The sequence below is a fragment of the Chiloscyllium plagiosum genome, unplaced genomic scaffold (genome assembly GCF_037043375.1).
Source record: "Chiloscyllium plagiosum isolate Xiang-an unplaced genomic scaffold, Cpla_swu_hap1 HiC_scaffold_17, whole genome shotgun sequence".
NCBI classification, from domain to species: domain Eukaryota; kingdom Metazoa; phylum Chordata; class Chondrichthyes; order Orectolobiformes; family Hemiscylliidae; genus Chiloscyllium; species Chiloscyllium plagiosum.
Genome location: NW_028270155.1, coordinates 52844421 through 52868647, shown reverse-complemented (window position 1 = coordinate 52868647; position 24227 = coordinate 52844421). Strand labels below are relative to the sequence as shown.

Sequence of the window (24227 nt, the reverse complement as noted above, 5' to 3'; positions counted from 1 at the left end):
ACGTTTTCTCTACCAGAGGTTTCTGGCAATGTTCTTGCTGATTAGTCAATAGCCAGATTACTAACTTCACATCCATGAAATCCCTGCCTATGCACTAGGTTTTATTGAAGATACCTAGCCATTACCATGCCTCTATATATGCACTTATTTTGGTAGTGACTTCATGTCTCTTTTTAGTAAATGTTTAACCAGTGAGTGATCCAAGAAACCATGACTCAATTACTTTTGTTAAAACTGCCCAAGGTATTTTCTGATGAAAGGCAAGCCTTATAAGCTCAGTCTTTTTAGCTTCCAAAAATAGAGTGCAGTCTACTGATTTTGAAAGAGCTACATTTTGGACAGAAACTATGCAGTGGTTAATAAAATTTCACTTCATAGGAAGAGATTGTGAAGGAAAATTTAGCTGTCTTCCAGTAATAAACATTTGGACCTTATTAAATGATAATGTAGTTTTGATGCTCAGATCTCTCGCAGGACATCACACTGTGCGCATTTGTTCTGTCAAAGCCAGCTATGGTCCACTCATCGAAGGAATATGTGGGGTCACGTTTCCGAAGGCACAATGTTTGTGAAACACTGGAATGCAAAATAACATCTGAACTGCCGTAACATAAAGTATTTCTATAGTGGGGAAGGAAATATTTTAAATATAGAAAGCCTGCTGAGCACTGGCTACATAGATGTGTGCACCAGAGTTTAGAAACAACTTGAAGATTCAGTTTTCCCAGATACTTGGGTTGCTAAAGATATCCTGTGACAGACCTCAAATTCTTACTGTGCCAAATCAACTCCCCCACTGTTTGATAGTAAAGACTGAAGAACCTATCAAAAAACATGCAAATAATTCCACACTTGTGATCAGTGAACATCCTGCTGCACTGAAAGAATACTCAATTCTGAAACAGATGGAGATATAAAATCGATGAACATATTGTTATGAAATTGAAGGCATGTACTGTACCTTTAAGAGAGAGAATGCTGTTCTGAACGGAGAGATTATAAGCACGTGTATACAACTAAATGGCAGTCCCAGAGTGTACTGGAAAATTGAAAATATAGAACATAGAAGAATACAGCGCAGTACAGGCCCTTCGGCCCTCGATGTTGCGCCGATCCAAGCCCACCAAACCTACACTAGCCCACTATCCTCCATATGCCTATCCAATGCCCGCTTAAATGCCCATACTGAGGGAGAGTCCACCACTGCTACTGGCAGGGCATTCCATGAACTCACGACTCGCTGAGTAAAGAACCTACCCCTAACATCTGTCCAAGACCTACCCCCTTAATTTAAAGCTATGCCCCCTTGTAATAGCGGACTCCATACGAGGAAATAGATTCTCACTGTCGACCCTATCTAAACCCCTAATCATCTTATACACCTCTATCAAGTCACTCCTAAACCTTCTTTTCTCCAATGAAAACAGCCTTTCCTCATACGATCTTTCTACCATACCAGGCAACATCCTGGTAAACCTCCTCTGCACCCGTTCCAGTGCCTCCACATCCTTCCTATAGTATGGCGACCAAAACTGCACACAATACTCCAGATGTGGCCGCACCAAAGTCTTATACAACTGCAACATGATCTCAGTACTCCGGAACTCAATTCCTCTACCGATAAAAGCCAGTACGCCATATGCCTTCTTCACCGCACTATTTACCTGGGTGGCAACTTTCAAAGATTTGTGTACATGGACACCAAGATCCCTCTGCTCATCCACACTACCAAGTATCCGACCGTTAGCCCAGTACCCCATCTTTTTATTACTCTTAACAAAGTGAATCACCTCACACTTAGCTACATTGAACTCCATTTGCCACCTTTCTGCCCAGTTCTGCAGCTTATCTATATCCCGCTGTAACCTGCCACATCCTTCCTCACTGTCTACAACTCCTCCGACTTTCGTATCATCCGCAAACTTGCTCACCCAACCTTCTAACCCCTCCTCCAGGTCATTTATAAAAATGACAAACAGCAATGGTCCCAAAACAGATCCTTGCGGAACACCGCTAGTGACGGCACTCCAAGATGAACCTTTGCCATCAACTACTACCCTCTGTCTTCTTCCAGCCAGCCAACTCCTAATCCAAACCTCCAACTCACCCTCAATGCCATACCTCCGTATTTTTTGCAGTAGTCTACCATGGGGAACCTTATCAAACGCCTTACTAAAATCCATATACACCACATCTACTGCTTTCCCCTCGTCCACCTCCTTAGTCACCTTCTCAAAGAATTCAATAAGGTTTATGAGGCACGACCTGCCCTTCATAAAACCATGCTGACTATCCTTGATCACATTATTCCTATCCAGATGTTCATAAATCCTATCCCTTACAATTCTCTCTAAGATTTTGCCCACAACAGAAGTGAGACTCACCGGCCTATAGTTACTAGGGTTATCCCTACTCCCCTTCTTGAACAAGGGAACCACATTTGCTAGCCTCCAATCTTCTGGCACTACTCCTGTAGACAACGAGGACATAAAAATCAAGGCCAATGGCTCTGCAATCTCCTCCCTTGCTTCCCAGAGAATCCTAGGATAAATGCCATCAGGCCCAGGGGACTTATCTATTTTCACCCTTTCCAGAATTTCCAACACCTCTTCTCTACATACCTCAAAGCCATCCATTCTACTTAATTGTGACTCAGTACTCACATTGACAACAATGTCCTGTTCCTGATTGAATACTGACCAAAAGTATTCATTCAGTGTCTCCCCAATCTCTTCAGCCTCCACACGCAACTTCCCACTACTATCCTTGACTGGTCCTATTCCTACCCTGGTCATTCTTTTATTCCTGACATACCTATAGAAAGCCTTAGGGTTTTCCCTAATCCTACCAACTAAGGACCTTTCATGTCCCCTCCTTGCTGCTCTTAGCTCTCTCTTCAGGTCCTTCCTGGCTACCTTATAACTCTCAATCGCCCCAATTGAACCTTCACTCCTCATCTTTACATAGGCCGCCCTCTTCCATTTAACAAGGGATTCCAATTCCTTATTAAACCACGGCTCCCTCACACAACGCTTTCCTCCCTGCCTGACGGGCACATACTTATCAAGGACACTCAATAGTTGCTCCTTGAACAAGCTCCACATATCAATTACACCCTTGACTTGAAGCTTACTTTTCCAGGCCACACATCCTAAGTCATGCCTCACAGCATCATAATTTCCCTGCCCCCATCTATAACTCTTGCCCTGTAGTGCACACTTATCCCTCTCCATCACTAGAGTAAAGGTCACCGAATTGTGGTCACTGTCCCCAAAGTGCTCACCTACCTCTAATTCTAACACCTGGCCTGGTTCATTACCCAGAACCAAATCCAGTATGGCCTCACCTCTTGTTGGCCTATCTACATATTGTGTCAGGAAACCCTCCTGCACACATTGGACAAACAATGACCCATCTAACGAACTTGAGCTATAGCTTTCCCAATCAATATCAGGAAAGTTAAAGTCCCCCATAACAACCACCCTATTACTTTCACTCTTCTCTTGAATCATCCTCGCAATCCTTTCTTCTACGTTTCTAGGACTATTAGGAGGCCTGTAAAAAACTCCTAACAGGGTGAGCTCACCTTTCCTATTCCTAACCTCAACCCAAACTACCTCAGATGGCGAGTCTTCATCCATCGTCCTTTCCACAGCTGTAATACTATCTTTGACAAGCAATGCCACACCTCCCCCTCTTTTACCCCCACCTCTGACCCTACTAAAACATTTCAACCCTGGAATCTGCAACAGCCAATCCTGTCCCTGTTCTACCCATGTCTCCGTAATAGCCACAACATCGAAGTCCCAGGTACCAACCCACGCTGCAAGTTCACCTACCTTATTTCGTATACTTCTTGCATTGAAGTATACACACTTCAAACCACTTTCCTGTTTACAGGCACCCTCCTTTGAAATTGATGCCATGTTCCTAACCTCCCTACACTCCAGGTCCTGCACCCTAAAGCTACAGTCTGGGTTCCCATGCCCCTGCAGAGTTAGTTTAAACCCCCCCCCAAGAGCACTAGCAAACCTCCCACCAAGGATACTGGTGCCCCTCAGGTTCAGGTGTAGACCATCCTGTTTATAGAGGTCCCACCTTCCCCAGAAAGAACCCCAGTTATCCAAATACCGGAATCCCTCCCTCCTGCACCATCCCTGTAGCCACGCATTTAACTGTTCTCTCTCCCTATTCCTCGACTCTCTATCACGTGGCACGGGTAACAAACCAGAGACAACAACTCTGTTCGTTCTAACTCTGAGCTTCCAACCTAGCTCCCTGAAAGCCTGCCTAACATCCTCAGCGCTCCTCCTACCTATGTCATTGGTGCCAATGTGGACCACGACTTCGGGCTGCTCCCCCTTCCCCTTAAGGACCCGGAAAACACGATCAGAGACATCACGTACCCTTGCACCTGGGAGGCAACATACCAAACGTGAGTCTCTCTCGTTCCCACAAAACCTCCTATCTGTGCCCCGAACTATCGAGTCCCCAATTAGTATTGCTCTGCTCTTCTCCACCCTTCCCATTCTGAGTAACGGGGACAGGCTCCCCCCCCACAAATATCCAAAACGGTATACTTGTTCTTGAGGGGAACGGCCTCAGGGGGTCCCTGCACTGGCTGCTTCCTCCCAGTCCCCCTCACTGTCACCCATCTATCTGCCATCTTTGGAGTTACTACTTCCCTAAAGCTCCGATCTATGACCCCCTCTGCCTCCTGAATGATCCTAAGTTCATCCAACTCCAGCTCCAGTTCCCTAACATGGTCTTGGAGGAGCTGGAGGTGGGTGCACTTCCTGCAAGTGTTTTCAGCAGGGACGAATATATAACATTTGGCCATGAAATGGATACCTGAGTTTCTGTTCCTGTTTTGACAACAATTTAAATTTAACCAGTTTAAATTATGCCCTAGGATATTAAAACCCAATCGAGTTTGAATTTGTTGTTTTGCCAACATTGAACTAATGGGGATGTAAGAATGTGAACATTTTGAAAATTGGTCAGAGAGCAATTGCCGTAGAGAGAGAAACTTCTGGACAGCTAACTGCCCAATTAACATCTTGCTCTCAAAGAAATTAGAAAACACTCTATCAAAGGTACTTTTTCATGTGAAACATACTCGCAGTAAAAAGACAGACAACAATCCTGGGAGATTGGCAGTCCACAGAGATTAGCAGCCAGAAGCGTGAGACACAGAAGACTGCAGTAAGAGAGTGGTTTTAAAATTAAGTTGATGTAATTTTACTAAGTATCTTATTGGAACAGCATATTGTTATATAATTGGAGGCAGATAGTAAGGCGATAAGAGAAGGGTGGGGGGGGCTTAGATTTGTGAATAGTTTTTGTTTAATGTTCAGTTTTAGAGTTAGAAAATAAGTTGATATTATTTTCTTTAAATAGTGGAATTTGGGAGTTCTCTGTTATTCACATTTTAACAGATTATGTGGCGAGACAAGATGAGCTTTTCTGAGTGTTCGGTTTAATTAGCAGAAAATGTTCACCATTGTGTCGTAACAACATTCACACAGAAACAAACATCTGCACACTTAACATTTAATTATGCAAATATTCAAATATGAGCAATACAAATACAGCAGACATGTTATGCTCAAGTACATTCTATAGAAATAACCTGTGTTCTGAAGCAATGGTATGAAATATGTCTTCAACCATCAATCACTCAGCTTATCCTTAACACTATTTCCATGGAACCACCAGAATGTGAAAGCAGGCTATTCATCCCAGTGAGTCTACACCAACCCTCCAAAGAGCATGCTATCCAGACCCATACTGCCTATCCCATCCCCGTAACCTTGCATCTAGCCTACACATCCCTGGATACTATAGACAATTTAGCATGGCTAACACACCTAACCTGTACATCTTTGGATGGTGGGCAGAAATCAGAGCACCCGGAGGAAAGCCACGCAGACCACAGAAAGAATATGCAAACTCCTCATAGACAGTTGCCTGAGGCTGGAATGAAACCCAGGTCCCTCATGCTGTGAGGCAGCAGTGCTAACCACTGAGTCAGTATGCCACCTGATTTTATCAAAAGTCTCAAGATCCAAGGTTGGCTGCAACCTTCATGTTTATAAAACATCAGTAAAATATTACCACCAGCAAAATAATCAGCGGAGGCATACCTTGGGTGTTCTTTTCTTTGAACTTTCTGCACTTTCCGCTTCCTCATGTTCCTTTGCTCCCTGGGTGATGTTTGTGTAATTAGCCAATCTGCTGAGGAGTGATGACACTTTTGGTCGAATGTCCAGTTCCTCCTACAGAAGAGGCAGGAAAATCCAGTGCACAACAATGCATTTGAGAGGATGCAATTTAAAACAATGTGGAGGGTGATTGTTTTCATTAGTGCAAGCAATCCTTTATCATTGCTTTCCTTAGTCTGATTTTTAAGTTGATGTGGTCTATATATTATATATATATATATATATATATATATATATATGTTTGTCCAAATTTTCTATTGATTCCTTAACTGTAGATAAACTACACTGATATGAAATGAGTTTAAATCTTTGCAAACTCAGTGGTTAACTTCAGTCAAAATCAAAAGTTCTTGGATCATATAATCAGGTTAAACTATATTAATTTGTTGAAAAAGAGTGCATTCCTTCATGGAACAAAGAATCTATACTGCTCTCTTTGATTGAAGAGTAAACTGCAATAAATGAAATCATGGACAATCATTAAGAAAATACCCAGAATACCAATCGTGGTTCATTCCAGCAATATTTACAGGACACCATTGGAATAGATCATCAAATATCAGTACTTCTCTCAGTGGAAGATAAAAGGACAAGGTTTGCTCCGTTTAGCTGGTCTGATAGCTTTGACAGCGGGTCCAAGTGTAAAGAATTTAGAAAAGCCCTAGAATATTTGAAAAAGAGCATAGTTTCCAAGAACAATCCAATCCAAAGCTTTTTGTAAGGCATAGACTTCGACTGAACAATATATTCATATTTAATTAGCTCAGTTGGCTAGATGACTCATTTGCAAGTACGTTGACACCAACAGAGTAGGTTCCATTCCTGTAATGGCAGAGGCTACCATAAAAGGTCTCATCTTCTCCATCTCTCACCTCATTTGAGCGGTGTTGACCCTCAGGTTAAACCACCAGTTGTGTGCTCTCTAGAGTGAGAGCAGTCAAATGGTCTTCTGGGTCTAAGGTGACATTTATCTTTTACATTCATGTTCTAATGAGTGGGCGGGAGACAGACAGAGAGATCTTAGACATCTGAAGGTTACAAGACATTTTCAGTATAGTTAGCAAAACGTATACGATTCTTGGGTTTCATGTAGAAATGAATTGTGCACAAAAGCAGGGAAGATACGCTGAACCTTTACAAAGCAGTAGTTAGACCAGAACTGAAGGACTGCACCTAATTCATGCTCCAAGAAAGATGTGAAGGCCCATAGGGTGCACAGGCAGTTTATCAGATTGAGCAGGCAAAAGTGAGGACTGCAGATGCTGGAAACCAGAGTTTAGATCAGAGTGGTGCTGGAAAAGCACAGCAGGTCAGGCAGCATTCGAGGAGCAGGAAAATTGACGTTTTGGGCAAAAGTCATTCATCAGGAAAAGACTCTAGATTGATTCCAGGTATGAGCTAATTGTGCCACAAGATCAGAATGAACAAAAAACCCAAATTGCTGGAACCTGAACTGAGTTCGGAGGAAGGGTCACCGGACCTGAAATGTTAACTGAGTTCTCCTCGCAACTGCTGCCAGTCCTACTGAGCTTTTCCAGCAACTTCTGTTTTTGTTTCTGATTTACAGCATTCGCAGTTGTAACAGTTTTGCTTTTAGTTAGAATGAACAAGTTGTGAATATCCTCCATGGTGTAAGAGAGTTTGGAGTCTACTTGATGGAGACATATAAAATTATGGTAGGTTTCGAAAAGTTGCTGCCATTAGCTAATACTACAGAGACTGCAAGGAACACAGAAGGGGGAGAGAAAAAACAAAAGAGTTTTCCCAAGCTTTGAGTGATAATGACATGGAACTCATTGATAATCCACTTGCTTTATTGCAGAAGGAACTTTGGTGGGTACTTGAGGGAACTAAACTTCCACAGCTACAGAATACAGTGGAGGAATAGGATTGCCTAGATCCCTCTTCAGAGAGCCAGCATGGACTAGACATCAAAATTTCACAAAAGAAGAGCAGAGCATTCTGAATATTAAACAAAATACTTTATTGAAAATTGTTACCTCAAATAAGGCCAAATTTCTGTCATAATATTCACTTCCTTTTATGCTGTCAGTTTTGTTTAGGAAAGGACTGTCTTCTTTGTGATATCCATGACCTGAAAAAGAAAGTACTTTGTCACATAGAAGAAAGGTTAAAACAAAAATTGGCTACCTTAAATATGCATGTGGAATACCATTTATAATGAGAAGCAATTGAGCATTTGAAACACAAAATGTTTACAACAAATCTAAAGGGGGTTAAAGGCTAGCATTTTATTGTGTGAGGAAAGGGAGGAAAGGTGGATGAAATAGATAAACCACATAGTAGCATATTTGCTATGAAGTTCCTGTTGTTTTCGCCTCAAAATCCATTCAACCGCAGTTGATAGAATTCTTACATCCACATCCTTGAGTCAGTTGAGCAATATTTCAAACATATCATATATTCCTATTTGAAAGTCAAATTTAAGAAGTCAGTTATTAGACAAATAATTGCAGGATCAACCTTCCAACATGTAATGCTAGAAAAACTTACATTCAACTGTAATACATCTACATAGCACACATCACAGGATGCTCAAAGGAATGCACACAGTATTGGGGAAAATTGTGCACACACCAGCCATCTATTCTCTCTGTTTCTTTGTTTTTATTCATGAGCAAACCACACATATTCAGAGAGAAGTATCAGCATCAGCTATACATGCACTTTCAATAGGAAGGGAATAGTTACACTTCCAGAAAAAGCCATTCTGATGACCCCCAGACATTGCCCTCGGATTGGTTTTCAGGGAACTGCACTGAGGTTGCATTCGCAAGGCCTATTTGGCATTTACTAAGCCTGTCTGTCTCTCCTCAGGAACATTGAGGAACCAAGACCCAAACGTTCACTTATTCAACATCCATTCTGGAAGTTGGCCCCTGTATTCCATTTCCACAGGTATTGCTTATTTTTTTCACTGATCAGTCACATTCTGCCCCCAAAAATCAAAATTATTTGACTTCCTATGCTAAGTGCAACTTTTTTTGAAGGGGATAATGTATTATGGTTTTTGATGCAGCTATAGATAGTCTTAGAGTCATAGAGACATACAGCACGGAAACAGACCTTTTGGTCCAACTCGTCCATGCTGATCTTTGGTTCAGATCGCTACTATTTACATTTTAAGTTCCATGTATATTTTAGTCAACATGGTCAATCTGATTGGCTTCTACTAAATTAGATTCTCTCTTTACAGTCAACTGAACAGAAGGACTGAACCACTGGTTGGTTGGGAAAGAGTAGAGAAATGTTCTAAAGAAAGTACGAAAGGAACAAATAACAAATCCCTAAGACCCGAATGTCTAAGGTTTTAAGAGACAAGTGCAGAAATAGTGGAAATACTGTTTTTGATTTTCCAACATTCCCTAATTCTAACATAGTTCCAGTAATTTGGAAGTTAGTAAATGGAACTCCACTACTCAAAAAAAGTCTGGCGAATAATACAGCTTCAACTTTTAACATGGAGATTTCTTCAGCCTATAGTTTAGATTAGATTAGGTTAGATTACTTACAGTGTGGAAACAGGCCCTTCGGCCCAACAAGTCCACACCGACCCGCTGAAGCGCAACCCACCCATTCCCCTACATTTACCCCTTTACCTAACACTACGGTCAATTTAGCATGGCCAATTCACCTGACCTGCACATCTTTGGACTGTGGGAGGAAACCGGAGCACCCGGAGGAAACCTGCGCAGACACGGGGAGAATGTGCAAACTCCACACAGTCAGTCAGTCGCCTGAGTCGGGAATTGAACCCGGGTCTCTGGCGCTGTGAGGCAGCAGTGCCGCTGTGCCGCCCACAAGTTGTTGTGATGCTAAATCTCAATCACTTAAAAGGTTAGGAACAAGCCAAGATAAATGAAGTAGATAAATTGACAACTAGAAGAAAATCAAATAAAAAAAACTAACAGATACAGCCAAAGAACTGAAGATACAGGCAAACTTCATTAACCGGTTAGTTGGGGGAAGATGGTAAGGCCTCAGATGAAGCAACTATTATTTATGTTTGCATTATGAATTGTTCCTGACTAACAGAATAAAACAAGGGGAAAGATAGATCAGATCCTGGAAGAAAACTAGCAAAAAAAAAATAGATTGGCAGAAACTTGATAAATCATGCAGAGAGTCAATGGGGATATAAATTACCCTCAAGGTGCACCTATCATCCCCATTTTGTTCTCTGCATGTCTGACTTTTGTTAAATGTCACACTTTGTATTTACCATGAAATATCTTAAATCAATCTGTTTGGTTCATTTCAACTCACTTACACCCAGAGTGATCAGGGGCTAGTCACGAATCTGGATTTAGGTCAGAAATGTATAGAATATCCTTAAGATAAAGGGTCAGTCATTTTGCACTAAGATGATGAGAAATTTCTTTACCCAGAGTGTTCAAGTTTGAAATGATCTATCCCAAGGTGGGCCCTTTCATCTACTTCAGCTCTTCTTTCAGGTTATGTTCAGAAGTTGGGCCAATTCTTCTTGAAAGTGAGGTGGAAATTTGATTGTTGGAAGATTCCCAGTCCATTTCAAACTTTTACAAAAAATGCACACTAACACAATCTCATTATGTATATTTTAAATAATGTAAAAAATACACAGTTAAATATTGGCAGCTACTGAACTTTGATGGCAAAAGCTGTTAATTTGGAAGACTGGAAAATTATTTATCATTTGCTGAATTAAATTCTGTTAATGGGAAAAGGAAGTGATTAGGCTTTCACAGCCAACATTTCCTTCCCATTTACTGAAAACAATATAAAAATAATAGTGAATAACTTCAGCCAGAATTATCAAAACTTGTACAGTTAAGATAAGGTTGTTTGGCCATCATTGTAAATTTAACATTTTCCTCAGTGGGTATAGCTTGAACTACAGATAATGACAAAAGTGACATTATGATTAATAACATACAAGACGTTATGTTGTACAGTATTATTACATGATGGCACAGCTCGAACATTGCTCACATCGTCAACTCAATCATTAACCAGCTGATTAAAATTGACACTTAGCATAAAGCAACTCAAAACAAGAAAGCAGAACACAAAAGGTGAACTAAAAGTAACTGACAATTCTTTTGAACTAACTGCTTTGATCAGATTCCCAATTATTAACGTTGCATCCCTCAAAGCGTAACACCAACTTCAGGTGCTTCACATCCTTGCTGGCCACTTAATTATCTACATGACAGTATATACTTGTGTTATGGAGGCAGCTTGTCTTTGGGTAAGAGAGAGAGGTTGAATGATACATTGCCTAGCGACTTCTTATCAGTACAGGAGTTGTGGATGTACTACCTATTATAGAAACTATCCAAGTTCCATCTGCATATAGTTGATCCACAATGTGACAAGGTCTCATGCCCTCTAAGTTGAAAATCTTCAACTATTCCACTCTTAAATACTTGGCTTACCATTCCTTTTGTCTGCTGTTTTAGTACATTTTCCTAGCACATACGACAAGACAACACATATCAAAGCAGAATTAGGCCAGTCGGCCCATAATGTCTGCTCTATGATTCAAATCATAGTTGATATGTTTCTTAACCTCATACTCCTGTTTACACCCCATAACCCTTAATCCCCTTTACCAACAAAGACCTCAAGTGCACGTGACCTCCACAGCACTGTGGCAATGACGTCCACAGACTAACCACCCTCTGCCTGAAGAAATTCCTCTTTATCTCAGTTATAACAGGTTGTGCCTTCACTCTGAGGCTTAATCTCTCTATCTTTTTCACATCCATTCTATCCAGTATTCTAAGTTTTGATCGGATTCCCCTCATCCTTCTAAATTCTGTTGAATACAGACCCACAGTCCTCTTCTGCTACTCATATGACAAATCCTTAATCCCTGGGATAACTTATAAACTTCCTCAGAACCCTCTCCAACGGTCACACATTCTTCCTTAGATAGGGAGCCAAAACTGCTCACAATACTCCAAATATGGTCTGGCCAGAGCCTTATACACCTTCAGCAGTACATTTCTGCTCTCGTATTCTAGTCCTCTTGAAGTGAATGCTGATCGTCCAAGTTCTTTTGTGCTTCAGAATCCCAAAACCTTTCCTCATTTAGAAAATAGTCTACATCTCTATTTTTCCTTGCCAAAGTGCATAACCTCAACCTTTCCCCACAGTGTATTCATCAATCACTTCTTGGCCCACTCTTCAAGCCTGTCCAAATCCTTCTGCAGCCTCTCTGCTTCCACAACACCATCTGTCTCTCTCTTTATCTCGGTGATATCTGCAAACTTAGCAACAATGCCCTCAGTTTTTTTGTCCAGATCTTTAGTGTATAACACGATTAGTTGTAGAGCCAATGCTGACCCCTGCTGAACTCCACTAGTCATCAGCTGCCATTCTGAAAAAGACCCCTTTATCCCTCCTCTCTACCTTCCTTCTGCCAGTCAGCTAATCCTTTATCCATACCTGATCCTTGTCTGGAACACCATGATCTCTTATCTTACTGAACAACCTCCTGTATGGCATCTTGTCAAAGACCTTCCTGAAATCCGAATAAATCACATCCACTGGTTTCCCTTTGTCTAACTTGCTCATTACCTCCTCAAATGAAATCTACTAGATTTGTCAGACATAACTTTTGAAATATATATTCACTTGGGCTATGTCTCAGTCTGTATATGATCTCTCCTTCCTAACCATGCAGAGTTTACTGATTTCAGGACAATAGAAAGCTAACTATGGGTAGTGAATTTCAGTCTACTGATACATAAAATGCAGAATTAATCTGCTTGCTCACAAACCCACTCCCAACTTATATGAATACTAGATTAAAATGGTGCACAGCAGGTCAGGAAGCATCCGAGGAGCAGGAAAATCGATGTTTCGGGCAGGGTGCCTCCAGGGCGGAGAGATAAATGGGAGGGGGGTGGGGAGAAGGTAGCCAGGAGTACAATAGGTGGATGGAGGTGGGGATGAATGAAGGTGATAGGTCAGAGGGGAGGGTGGAGCGGATAGGTGGGAAGGGAGATTGATAGGTAGGACAGGTCATGAGGATGGTGCTGAGCTGGAAGGTTGGAACTGGGGTAAGGTGAGGGGAGGGGAAATGAGGAAACTAGTGAAGTCCACATTGATGCCCTGGGATTGAAGTGTTCTGAGGCAGAAGATGAGGCGTTCTTTCTCCAGGCGTCAGGTGGTGAGGGAGTGGCAGTAGAGGAGGCCCAAGACCTGCATGTCCTTGGCAGAGTGGGAGGGGGAGTTGAAATGTTGGGCCATGGGGCGGTGAGGTTGATTGGTGCAGGTGTCCTGGAGATGTTCCCTAAAGCGCTCTACGAGAAGGCGTCCTGTCTCCCCAATGTAGAGGAGACCGCATTGGGAGCAACGGATACAATAAATGACATTGGTGAATGTGCAGGTGAAACTTTGATGGATGTGAAAGGCTCCTATGGGGTCTTGGATGGAGGTGAGGGAGGAGGTGTTGACACAGGTATTGCAATTCCGGCGGTGGCAAGGGAAAGTGGGTTGTTGGGGGCATGGACCTGACCCGGTAGTCACGGATGGAACGGTATTTGCAGAAAGCGGAAAGGGGTGGGGAGAGAAATATATCCATGGTGGTGGGGTCTGTTTGGAGGCGGCGGAAATGTCGGCAGATGATGCGGTTAATGCGAAGGTTAATGCTACTCAACTCTGTAATGACCTATAATGCTAAGATAGCAACTCAACTCACATTGTACATTTTACATTTAAAAAAAAATCAGGTACAACTTTAGAAGAAAAGTGACATTCATCAGAAGCAAAGTATCAGAACACCTGATAAAATGACCACATTGCCAGAAGTATCCAAAGTAAATTAAGAAATCACTTTTAATTATTTTTCCAGAAAATTAAGTAAATGGATTTCAAAGCACTGTTCTCCTCCAAAAGACAACTGTACTGAAATAAAACTCACATCCACACTTCGTAATGAGACTTTAGTTATCCAGCTCCATAAAACTTAGGTTCATACAAGCAATTCAAACCCAAGTAACTCTTAATTAATATGTCCATCACCTGTCAGTCATTCCTTTAGGCGTTAGGAATGCTTTCTGACTATATTAGATCTAACAAAGTTCCCTTATTCTTTTGAAATAAATTAATCTATAATAGTAAAAAAAAGATTTTATTCACATACTTTCTTTGCAAATTAAAGTTTCAAGCACCCGATTTCCACTATGTCAACAGTTCTATATAACTTGCTACTTTCTCTATAAAACTAACCAAAGAGCTAACTGCTGGTAAGCTACCGTTTCAGTTTGGAGATTGTTCCATTCTCTACTATCGGTTTTAAAACTGCATCATCAATTCTCTGGATTAGTGGTGCTGGAAGAGCACAGCAGTTCAGGCAGCATCCAAGGAGCTTACCTTATCAATTCTCTGCCCTTTTCATTCACACATTTGGTTGAGTGTATGTTATCCCATTGTAACTTATCATCATATGAACAATGAATGGGTATGTCTGCTGAACCGGCATCTAGAATTTCTTCCCAATGTTTTCGCTGAGAAAAAGGTCATAACTACCACCTCACCTAGAGGGGAGGTACTCTGCATTAAGATGCATTTTCTTACTCTTCTGATCTTTTTACCTTCCAAAGCTAAAGGGCAAAATTTACCTCACTTTCCCACAAGAATATTGAGAGACTTGAGAACTGACTACACAGCGTTGCACAAGCATCACAAAAAGCAAAAAGGCTTCAGGTTCCTGGCATTTCTCAATGATGGAAACTTTAAATAATGTTCCATTTTTAATTTTTTCACCACTTTGTTCATCTGAATATCTTCCACCTTGGGCATTTTCATAGGTGTACTCAAGTCGAATACTTCAAAATTGGCATCTTGCCTTGTTTGGGTGCCCAGCCAATTCCAGCTATCAAACTTTGCAATTTCTTTATTTCAGTTTTGGAAGCCGCATTTATTTTTGGAAGCCTTACTTGAACAAATAACAATAGATTAATGGTTTTTAAATAAGACTGCTGACGCAAAGTGGCACTTGATCCATTCTTCCTGATTTCTAAGCCCAAATACCCAACTTCCAATTTGGAATTCAACTTTAAGCACATTTATGACAATATTTTAAAATCTGCTGTACTTGCTGCACACAAAAAAAATCATACATCACAAAGAAGAATGACATTTTTGGCCCCTTTAATCAGGCAAAAGTAGAGTTACTTCACCCTCCCATCATCCTTTGAGTTACTTGGTGAGTGTGTCTTGGTTTGTCATGAATTTCCACTTACTGGTACAGCATTCTCTTGGAAAAAAACATGAGACACTCCTACAAATTGCTACTGGCTTAGCTTTTTTTATGCCAAAGTCTGCTCTTACATGACTTTTCCATTGGCAAACATAGCATGTTAAAGAGTCATAAAATCATAGATGTACAGCATGGAAACAGACCCTTCGGTCCAACCCGTCCATGCCGACCAGATATCCTAACCCAATCTAGTCCCACCTGGCAGCATCCGGCTCATATCCCTCCAAATCCTTCCTATTCATATACCCATCCAAACGGCTCTTAAATGTTGCAATTGTACCAGCCTCCACCACTTCCTCTGGCAGCTCATTCCATACTCGTACTACCCTCTGCGTGAAAAAGGTTGCCCTGTAGGCCTCTTTTATATCTTTCCCCTCTCACCCTAAACCTATGCCCTCTCATTCTGGACTCCCTGACCCAGGGAAAAGACTTTGTTTATTTATCCTATCTATGCCCCTCATAATTTTGTAAACCTCTATAAGGTCACCCCTCAGCCTCCGACGGTCCAGGGAAAACAGCCCCAGCCTATTCAGCTTCTCCCTATAGCTCAAATCCTCCAACCCTGGCAACATCCTTGTAAATCTTTTCTGAACCCTTCCAAGTTTCACAACATCTTTCCGATAGGAAGGAGACCAGAATTGCACACAATATTCCAACAGTGGCCTAACCAATGTCCTGTGCAGTCGCAACATGACCTCCCAACTCCTGTACTCAATACTCTGACCAATAAAGGAAAGCATACCAAACACCTTCTTCACTATCCTATTTACCTGCGACTCCATTTTCAAGGAGCTTTGAACCTGCACTCCAAGGTCTCCTTGTTCAGCAACACTCTCTAGGAACTTACCATTAAGTGTATACGTCCTGCTAAGATTTGCTTTCCCAAAATGCAGCACCTTGCATTTATCTGAATTAAATTCCATCTGCTACTTGTCAGCCCATTGGCCCATCTGGTCAAGATCCTGTTGTAATCTCAGGTAACCCTCTTCGCTGTCCACTACACCTCCAATTTTGGTGTCATCTGCACTTACTAACTGTACCTCTTATGTTCGCATCCAAATCTTTTATGTAATTGACAAAAAGTAGAAGTAAAAACAATGACTGCAGATGCTGGAAACCAGATTCTGGATCAGTGGTGCTGGAAGAACACAGCAATTCAGGCAGTAGAGGACCCAGCACCAATCCTTGTGGCACTCCACTGGTCACAGGCCTCCAGTCTGAAAAACAACCCTCCACCACCACCTTCTGTCTTCTACCTTTGAGCCAGTTCTGTATCCAAATGGCTAGTTCTCCCTGTATTCCATGAGATCTAACCTTGCTAATCAGTCTCCCATGGGGGACCTTGTTGAACACCTTACTGAAGAAGTCCATATAGATCAGATCTACCACTCTGCCCTCATCAATCCTCTTTGTTATTTCCTCAAATAACTCAATCAAGTTTGAGAGATATGATTTCCCACGCACAAAGCCATGTTGACTCAGTCCTTGCCTTTCCAAATACATGTATATCCTGTCCCTCAAGATTCCCTCCCAACAACTTGCCCACCACCGACGTCAGGCTCACTGGTCTATAGTTCCCTGGCTTGTCTTTACCGGCCTTCTTAAACAGTGGCACCAGGTTAGCCAACCTCCAGTCTTCCGGTACCTCACCTACGACTATCGATGATACAAATATCTCAGCAAGAGGCCCAGCAATCACTTCTCTAGCTTCCCACAGAGTTCTAGGGTACACCTGATCAGCTACTGGGGATTTATCACCTTTTACCCGTTTCAAGACATCCAGCACTTCCTCCTCTGTAATCTGAACATTTTGCAAGATGTCACCATCTATTTCCCTACAGTCTATATCTTCCATACCCTTTTCCACAGCAAATACTGATGCAAAATACTCATTTACCATCGCCCCCATTTTCTGCGTCTCCACACAAAGGCCGCCTTGCTGATCTTTGAGGGGCCCTATTCTCTTCCTAGTTACCCTTTCGTACTTAATGTATTTGTAAAAACTCTTTGGATTCTCCTTAATTCTATTTGCCAAAGCTATCTCATGTCTCCTTTTTGCCCTCCTGATTTCCCTCTTAAGTATACTCCTACTTCCTTTATACTCATCTAAGGATTCACTCGATCTATCCTGTCTACACCTTACATATGCTTCCTTCTTTTTCTTAACCAAACCCTCAATTTCTTTAGTCATCCAGCATTCCCTATACCTACCAGCATTTCCTTTCACCCTAACAGGAAAATACGGTCTCTGGATTCTAGTTCTCATTTCTGAAGGCTTCCCATTTTCCAGCCGTCCCTTTACCTGTGAACATCTGCCCCTAATCAGCTTTCGAAAGTTCTTGCCTAATACTGTCAAAATTGGCCTTTCTCCAATTTAGAACTTCAACTTTTAGATCGGGTCTATCCTTTTCTATCATTATTTTGAAACGAATAGAATTATGGTCGCTGGTCCCGAAGTGCTCCCCCACTGACACCTCAGTCACCTGCCCTGCTTTATTTCCCCAAGAGTAGGTCAACTTTTGCACCTTCTCTCGTAGATACATCCACATACAGAATCAGAAAATTGTCTTGTACATATTTAAATTCTTCTTCATCTAAACCTTTAACACTATCCCTGTCTATGTCTGGAAAGTTAAAATCCCCTACCATAACCACCCTCTTATTCTTACACATAGCTGAGATCTCCTTACATGTTTGATTCTCAATTTCCCTCTGACTATTAGGGGGTTTATAATACAATCCCAATAAGGTTATCATCCCTTTCTTATTTCTCAGTTCCACCCAAATAACTTCCCTAGATGTATTTCTGGGAATATCCTTCCTCAGCACAGCTGTAATGCTATCCCTTATCAAAAATGCCACCCCCCCACCCCTCCTCTCTTGCCTCCCTTTTTATAGCATTTGTATCCTGGAACATTAAGCTGCCAGTCCTGCCCATTCCTGAACCATGTTTCTGTAATTGCTATGATATCCCAGTCCCATGTTCCTAACCATGCCCCGAGTGAATCAGCCTTCCCTGTTGGGCCCCTTGCATCAAAATAAATGCAGTTTAATTTATTAGTCCGACCTTGTTCCTGCCTGCCCTGACTGTTTGACTCGCTTCTGAGTCCCTCAAACCATACTTATCTTCCAGATGCTGTACACCATTTGATTTTAAACTCAGCACCAAATCAGGGAGGAATGGATTTAAGATTATTCAAATCTGCAGTCGATCCAGATTTGTTAATCACATACTGAAGTAGATAATGGATCTATGCAAAGACTCTGAAAAGCATTCTGAATGATTCACTTCACACTTTTAAAAAGGATCAGAATAAGTATCTGGTGAGAAGCAAGATGGCAAGTTTGTGCAATGCCCAAGATGAAAAAAAGACCTTATTCAGGCACTCTGCTGCTGGAAGATGGAATATGATTAAAGCAAATTAGCAGACAAAAGTTGGTAAAGACACGAGGGTAAATGAGAATTCTTTAATTTTGCTCAATTATCTTTGCAGTTCTGCAAACATTTACACACAATTTGTTTCCTATAGGTTACAGGGTGGACACTTTAGATTGTCTGTTTTCAGAAACCATGTTGAATATTATCAAACTGCTTTATCCAATTTCACACTTTTCAATATCAACTACAGTACAACCTTCCCCCCACCCAATCTGAAAAAGTTTGCAGCCATTTTCCGCAAGATCACAGGATCACTTCATCACAACATTACAAACACCCACAATGATCAAGAACAAATCAACATTAAAATATAACTAATGTAGAAAAGTTGAAGCAATTAACAGAACCATTAAAGCACATTTATCATAAAGTTGTACAGAAGCCTTTGTTTAAAGATCTTCCTGTTAAAATAGAGTTATTATTTTGAATAACCCGTTTCTAAGGAACTTAATCAACAAGTTAAAGAACCAGCCTGACAAGGCTCTGTAATATGATATCACTAAACCTTTAAGTACTGACTCATGAATATTCAGGGTGGCTTTTGATTAAAATAATTAGAACAATTTGCAGAAAACTCTCAGAGTGGGGATCAAACTGTAACGTTCATCAGGTTTGATATATAATATAAACAAGGAATTTGTTTAGGATTCAAGCTGGGATGGGTTCAGAGATTACATCTCTCTTTCTAATGATATTCTGGGAGAAGTTGAAGTTTTATTTAATTAAATTACTTTCATTATACTGAGGAATACAATTTGCTGAAAATTAGAGTAAAATTAAAATTAGGGCGATCAGAAATTAGATCAAAACTACTCCTATTCCTAGTATTCTTTACAGTTCAGTAAGAGAAAAATCACAACATTATTCTTCAGCTCCTGAGAAATGGAATCTCAGTTATCAGGACTCATTGCCCATGAGAAGGTGATAGTGAGCTGCCTTCTTGAGCCACTACAGACTAACTTGTGGAGGTACATGCATAATGCCATTAGGAAGAAAATTCCAGGATTTTGACCCAGTGGTATTGAAGGAACACTGATATACTCCCAAGTCCAGATGTTGAGTGGCTCGAAAGGCAATTTGCAGCTGATAGTGCTCCCATGTATCTGTTGACCTTGTCTTTCTAGATGGCAATAGTCATAGGTTTGGAAAGGGCTTTCTCAGGGAACCTTGGTAAATTTTTGCAGTGCATCTTGCAGGTGATTCATACCGACACTACTGAGTGTTATAGTGGAGGGAGTGGGTGTTTGTGATGTTGTGCCAAACAAGCAGGCTGCTTTAGATGGGTGTCAAGCTTTTTGAAGTCTTCCAGGTCTGGAAGGAGAGAGTGGTTTCCCATTGACATGACATGCAGATAGCTTTGCACTAATCACTCGGATTAAAAAGAAATCCCTCTACAATATGCAAAATTGGAAAAGCAGAAATGATAGTGGTCGAACTGGTGGGAAAAGTAGCTACGCTGCTGCCAGATGAAAAAGTTGGTTATTTGCCAATATTACACTAAGGGAGGAATATACCACAAGCATGGAATCTAACACTAACCAGTGTTCAAAACAATTAAAAATTCACATTTGAAGTGGACTGTAGCCATGGGTTGAAATTTTATTATTGCTAGGAGTTTGCAACTGACTATTCTTTCTTCCTCACCACCCATAAACCATTCCAGATCTTTATCTTCCTGTCTTATTGTAATACTTACCTTTAAATGCTACTTTTCATCATCTATCACCCTCTTCTGCCCATTTCCCCAACCCCCCCCCTCCTTAATTCCACAGTGTAGGTTTTTTCTATTTTACTGGAAGTTGATCGATTTTCACCTCCGCTAGCAAGGTTTTTATCCCCCCTGTTCCTACCCTATTTTGTAATTATTTGTTCATGGTAGTGAGTGTTATTGGCTAGGCCAGCATTTATTACCTATTTCCAATTTTACCCTGGAGAAAATGGTGGTGAGCAGCCTTCTTGAACCACTAACAGACATCCAATGTTGTCAGAGGGATTTACAGACATTGACTCAGCAGTGAAAAAACAATGATAGAATTCTAAGCTTGAACGGTGGAAATTTGGAGGGCAAGTGGAGATGGTGGTGTTCCCATGCATTTGCTGTTCTTCCCTTTCTATGTGGTAAAGATTATGAGTTTGGATGGTGATTTTATACAAGCTTCAGTTAGTTCTCTGTAGTGTGTCCTGCATTAGTTGTAGAGGGACTAAAGGTGGCGGATGGAATACAACAAACAGGCTGTGCTGCACGGTGACAAGTTTTTCACTTGTTGGACCTCCACTATCCAGACAGGTAGACAGTATTACATCACACCCCTGACTTGTGCCTTCTAGATGGTGGAAATCAGGATGATGAATTGAATTCCATTCTGATAGATAGTGAAATTTGAACTCAATAAATATCTCGAATTTTAAAAAAAGGCGAGGACAACCATAAACTATTGCCAATTGTTATAAAAAAACCCATCATTAAAATCTTTGTTGCCTAGCTGTAATGCCCACATTCTGGTGAATTAATTTAAAACAAAGTGCTGACGGTATATTTCTACATCTTCAGCTGGACAGATAGGCATTGCTGAGGCAAGTAGGTATCCACAACAGTACTTTTTTTAAAACTATAGAATTCAGACTTTGGCACAGCAGACCATCAGAGCAAAGATAGGGTCTTCAATGGCAGTACATGGCCATCAGTTTCTTCTTTCGAGGTTATGATGGCTCTCCACCTGCAAAGTTGCCTCAATGGAGTAGGTAATTTCCCAATGGGATGAGAGGAGGAGTCAGTCCATGTCTGTCAGCAGTATCACAGCTAATTAGGTTTTGTTGTTTAAATTGGTTGCTTGCCTCAGTCCAGTAGGAATTCTAACTGCACACCAACTTAGCCGATGGGAACATGTCAAGCAGCTGTCCCAGAGCAATTTATCCATAAACATCTCAGTAACAAAATTGATGCTGTCCATTCAACTTCCAGAACTCTGTAAACCCCTTTTGACGTCCAAACAGACAAAATGTGAGCAAAAAATAAAAGCATTCTGGGTAATCCAAGATGGAGGACAGGAAAAATTTCTGGCTGTAAACAGGCTGCTCTTTTTTGAGGTGTTTTAGGTGTTGGAGGTAATTTCTTTGAAATTCCAAGAACAGTATATACTGTTTTATATACTGTTGCAATTGTTTTGGAATGTTGGAGAAAAATAAAGTCAAAACAACAGCACTTTTAAAAGGGAGACACACAGACAAAGGCAGCAAGCAGATAGTCTGTAAGGATGAGAGAGAGAAAGAAACCTACACTGACACAGCAATGAATCTGCACCGTTACTGCCGTTGCTGTTTGAATTCATGTATTGCTGGACATCAGAGTGCGTCTAGGAAAACTTAAACAGTGAAATTCACAATTGATCTTGGAGGAACCTGTTTGGGAGAGGTCACAGCACAGAAACAGATAAGTAAATAGTTTTAAGTATAGCCTGGCTGTAAGTCTACATTAGTGAGGGGTACGTCGAGTTCCGAGTGATTGATTGTGTCAGGGGACTCTCCAGTCAGGGGCACAGACAGAGGATTCTGCAGCCAGCAGCGAAAAATCACAATAGCGTGTTGCCTCCCTGGTGCCAGAATTAAGGATGTCTCAGATGGTGCAGAATGTTCTCAAAGGCCCAGCAGGAGGTCACTGTACACATTGGCACCAACGACAGAGGAAGGGAAAAGGACGAGATTCTGAAGGGGGGTTATAGAAAGTTAGGCAGGAATTTAAAACAAGAGGTCCTTGAGGGTAGTAATATCTGGATTACTCCCAGTGCTACGAGCTAGTGAGAGCAGGAATAGGAGGATAGAGCAGATGACTGTGTGGCTGAGGAGCTGTGTATTGGAGAAGGATTCACATTTTTGGATCATAGGACTCTCTTCTGGGTAGAAGTAACCTGTATAAGAAAGATGGATTGCACCTGAATTGGAAGGGGACTAATAAACTGGCAGGGAGATATGCTAGAGATTTGCTCTAGAGCTGCTAGAGAGTAAGGAGGTTTGGGGGGGGGGAGGGGGGGGGGGAGAAGATGGGTGGGACCAAGGAGATAGTGAGGAAAGAGATCAATCGGAGAGTGGTACTGTTGGGAAAAGGAGCGAGTCAAACAACCAGTCAGGGCAGGCAGGATGAAAGCAGAGAACAAGGTAGGACTGATAAATTAAACTGCATTTATTTCAATGCAAGAGGCCTAATAGGGAAAGCAGATGATCTTAAAGTATGGTGAGGAATATAGGACTGGGATATCATAGCAATTACAGAAATGTGCTCAAGTATAGACAGGACTGGCAGCTTAAATGTTCCAGGATACAAAATGCTATAGGAAGGATAGAAAGGGATGCGAGAGAGAAGGGGGAGTGGCGCTTTTAATACGGATCGCATTACAGCTGTACTTAGGGAGGCTATTCCGAAATATATCCAGCATGTTATTTGGGTGGAATGGAGAGATAAGAAAGGGATGATCACCTTATTGGGAGTGTATTATAGACCCCCTCCCCCCCATTCCCCTAATAGCCAGTGGGAAATTGAGAAACAGATTTGTAAGAATAATACAGTGGTTATGATAAGGGGATTTTAACTTTCCAAACATAGACTGGGACTGCCATAGCATTAAGGATTTAGATGGAGAGGAATTTGTTTAGAGTGTACAAGAGAATTTTCTAAGTCAGTGTGTAGATGTACCTACTAGAGAAGGTGCAAAACCTGACCTACTCTTGGGAAATAAGCCAGGACAGGTGACTAAGGTGTCAGTAGGGAGCACTTTGGGGCCAGTGACCATAATTCTATTAGTTTCAAAATAGTGAAGGAAAAGGATAGGTCAGATCTAACAACTTGGAGGAAGCTAATTTTGACGATATTAAGCAAGAACTTTCAAAAGCTGATTGGGTACAGATGTTCGCAGGTAAAAAAGGTGGAATGGAAAATGGGAAGTCTCCGAATGAGAGTTCAGAGACAGTAGATTCCTGTTAAGGTGAAAGGAAAGGCTGGTAGGTGTAGGGAATGCTGGATGATGAGAGAAATGGAGGATTTGGCTCATAAAAAGAAAGAAGCATATGTCAGGTACAGACAGGAGAAAATAGAGTGAATCATTAGATTAGATTCCCTACAGCGTGGAAACAGGCCCTTTGGCCCAACAGGTCCACACCAACGTTCTGAGAGTAACCCATCCAGACCATTTCCCTCTGACTAATGCACCTAAAACTATGGGCAATTTAGCATGGCCAATTCACCTGACCTGCACATCTTTGGACTGTGGGAGGAAACCGGAGCACCCGGAGGAAACCC

At 41.5% G+C, this 24227-nt stretch overlaps 1 protein-coding gene across 2 annotated transcripts in view; it reads right to left on the bottom strand.

The window, feature by feature from the left end:
- slc12a4 (solute carrier family 12 member 4) overlaps window positions 1-24227 on the bottom strand; it is a 166950-nt gene that overhangs the window by 74972 nt on the left and 67751 nt on the right. For both annotated transcript variants that reach the window (XM_043707017.2, XM_087995916.1), the window contains exons 2-3: window positions 8225-8319; window positions 6147-6278 (exon numbers count right to left, since the gene is read on the bottom strand). In XM_043707017.2, the coding sequence (XP_043562952.1) occupies window positions 6147-6278; window positions 8225-8319 (227 nt within the window). The remainder of the gene's footprint in view (window positions 1-6146; window positions 6279-8224; window positions 8320-24227) is intronic.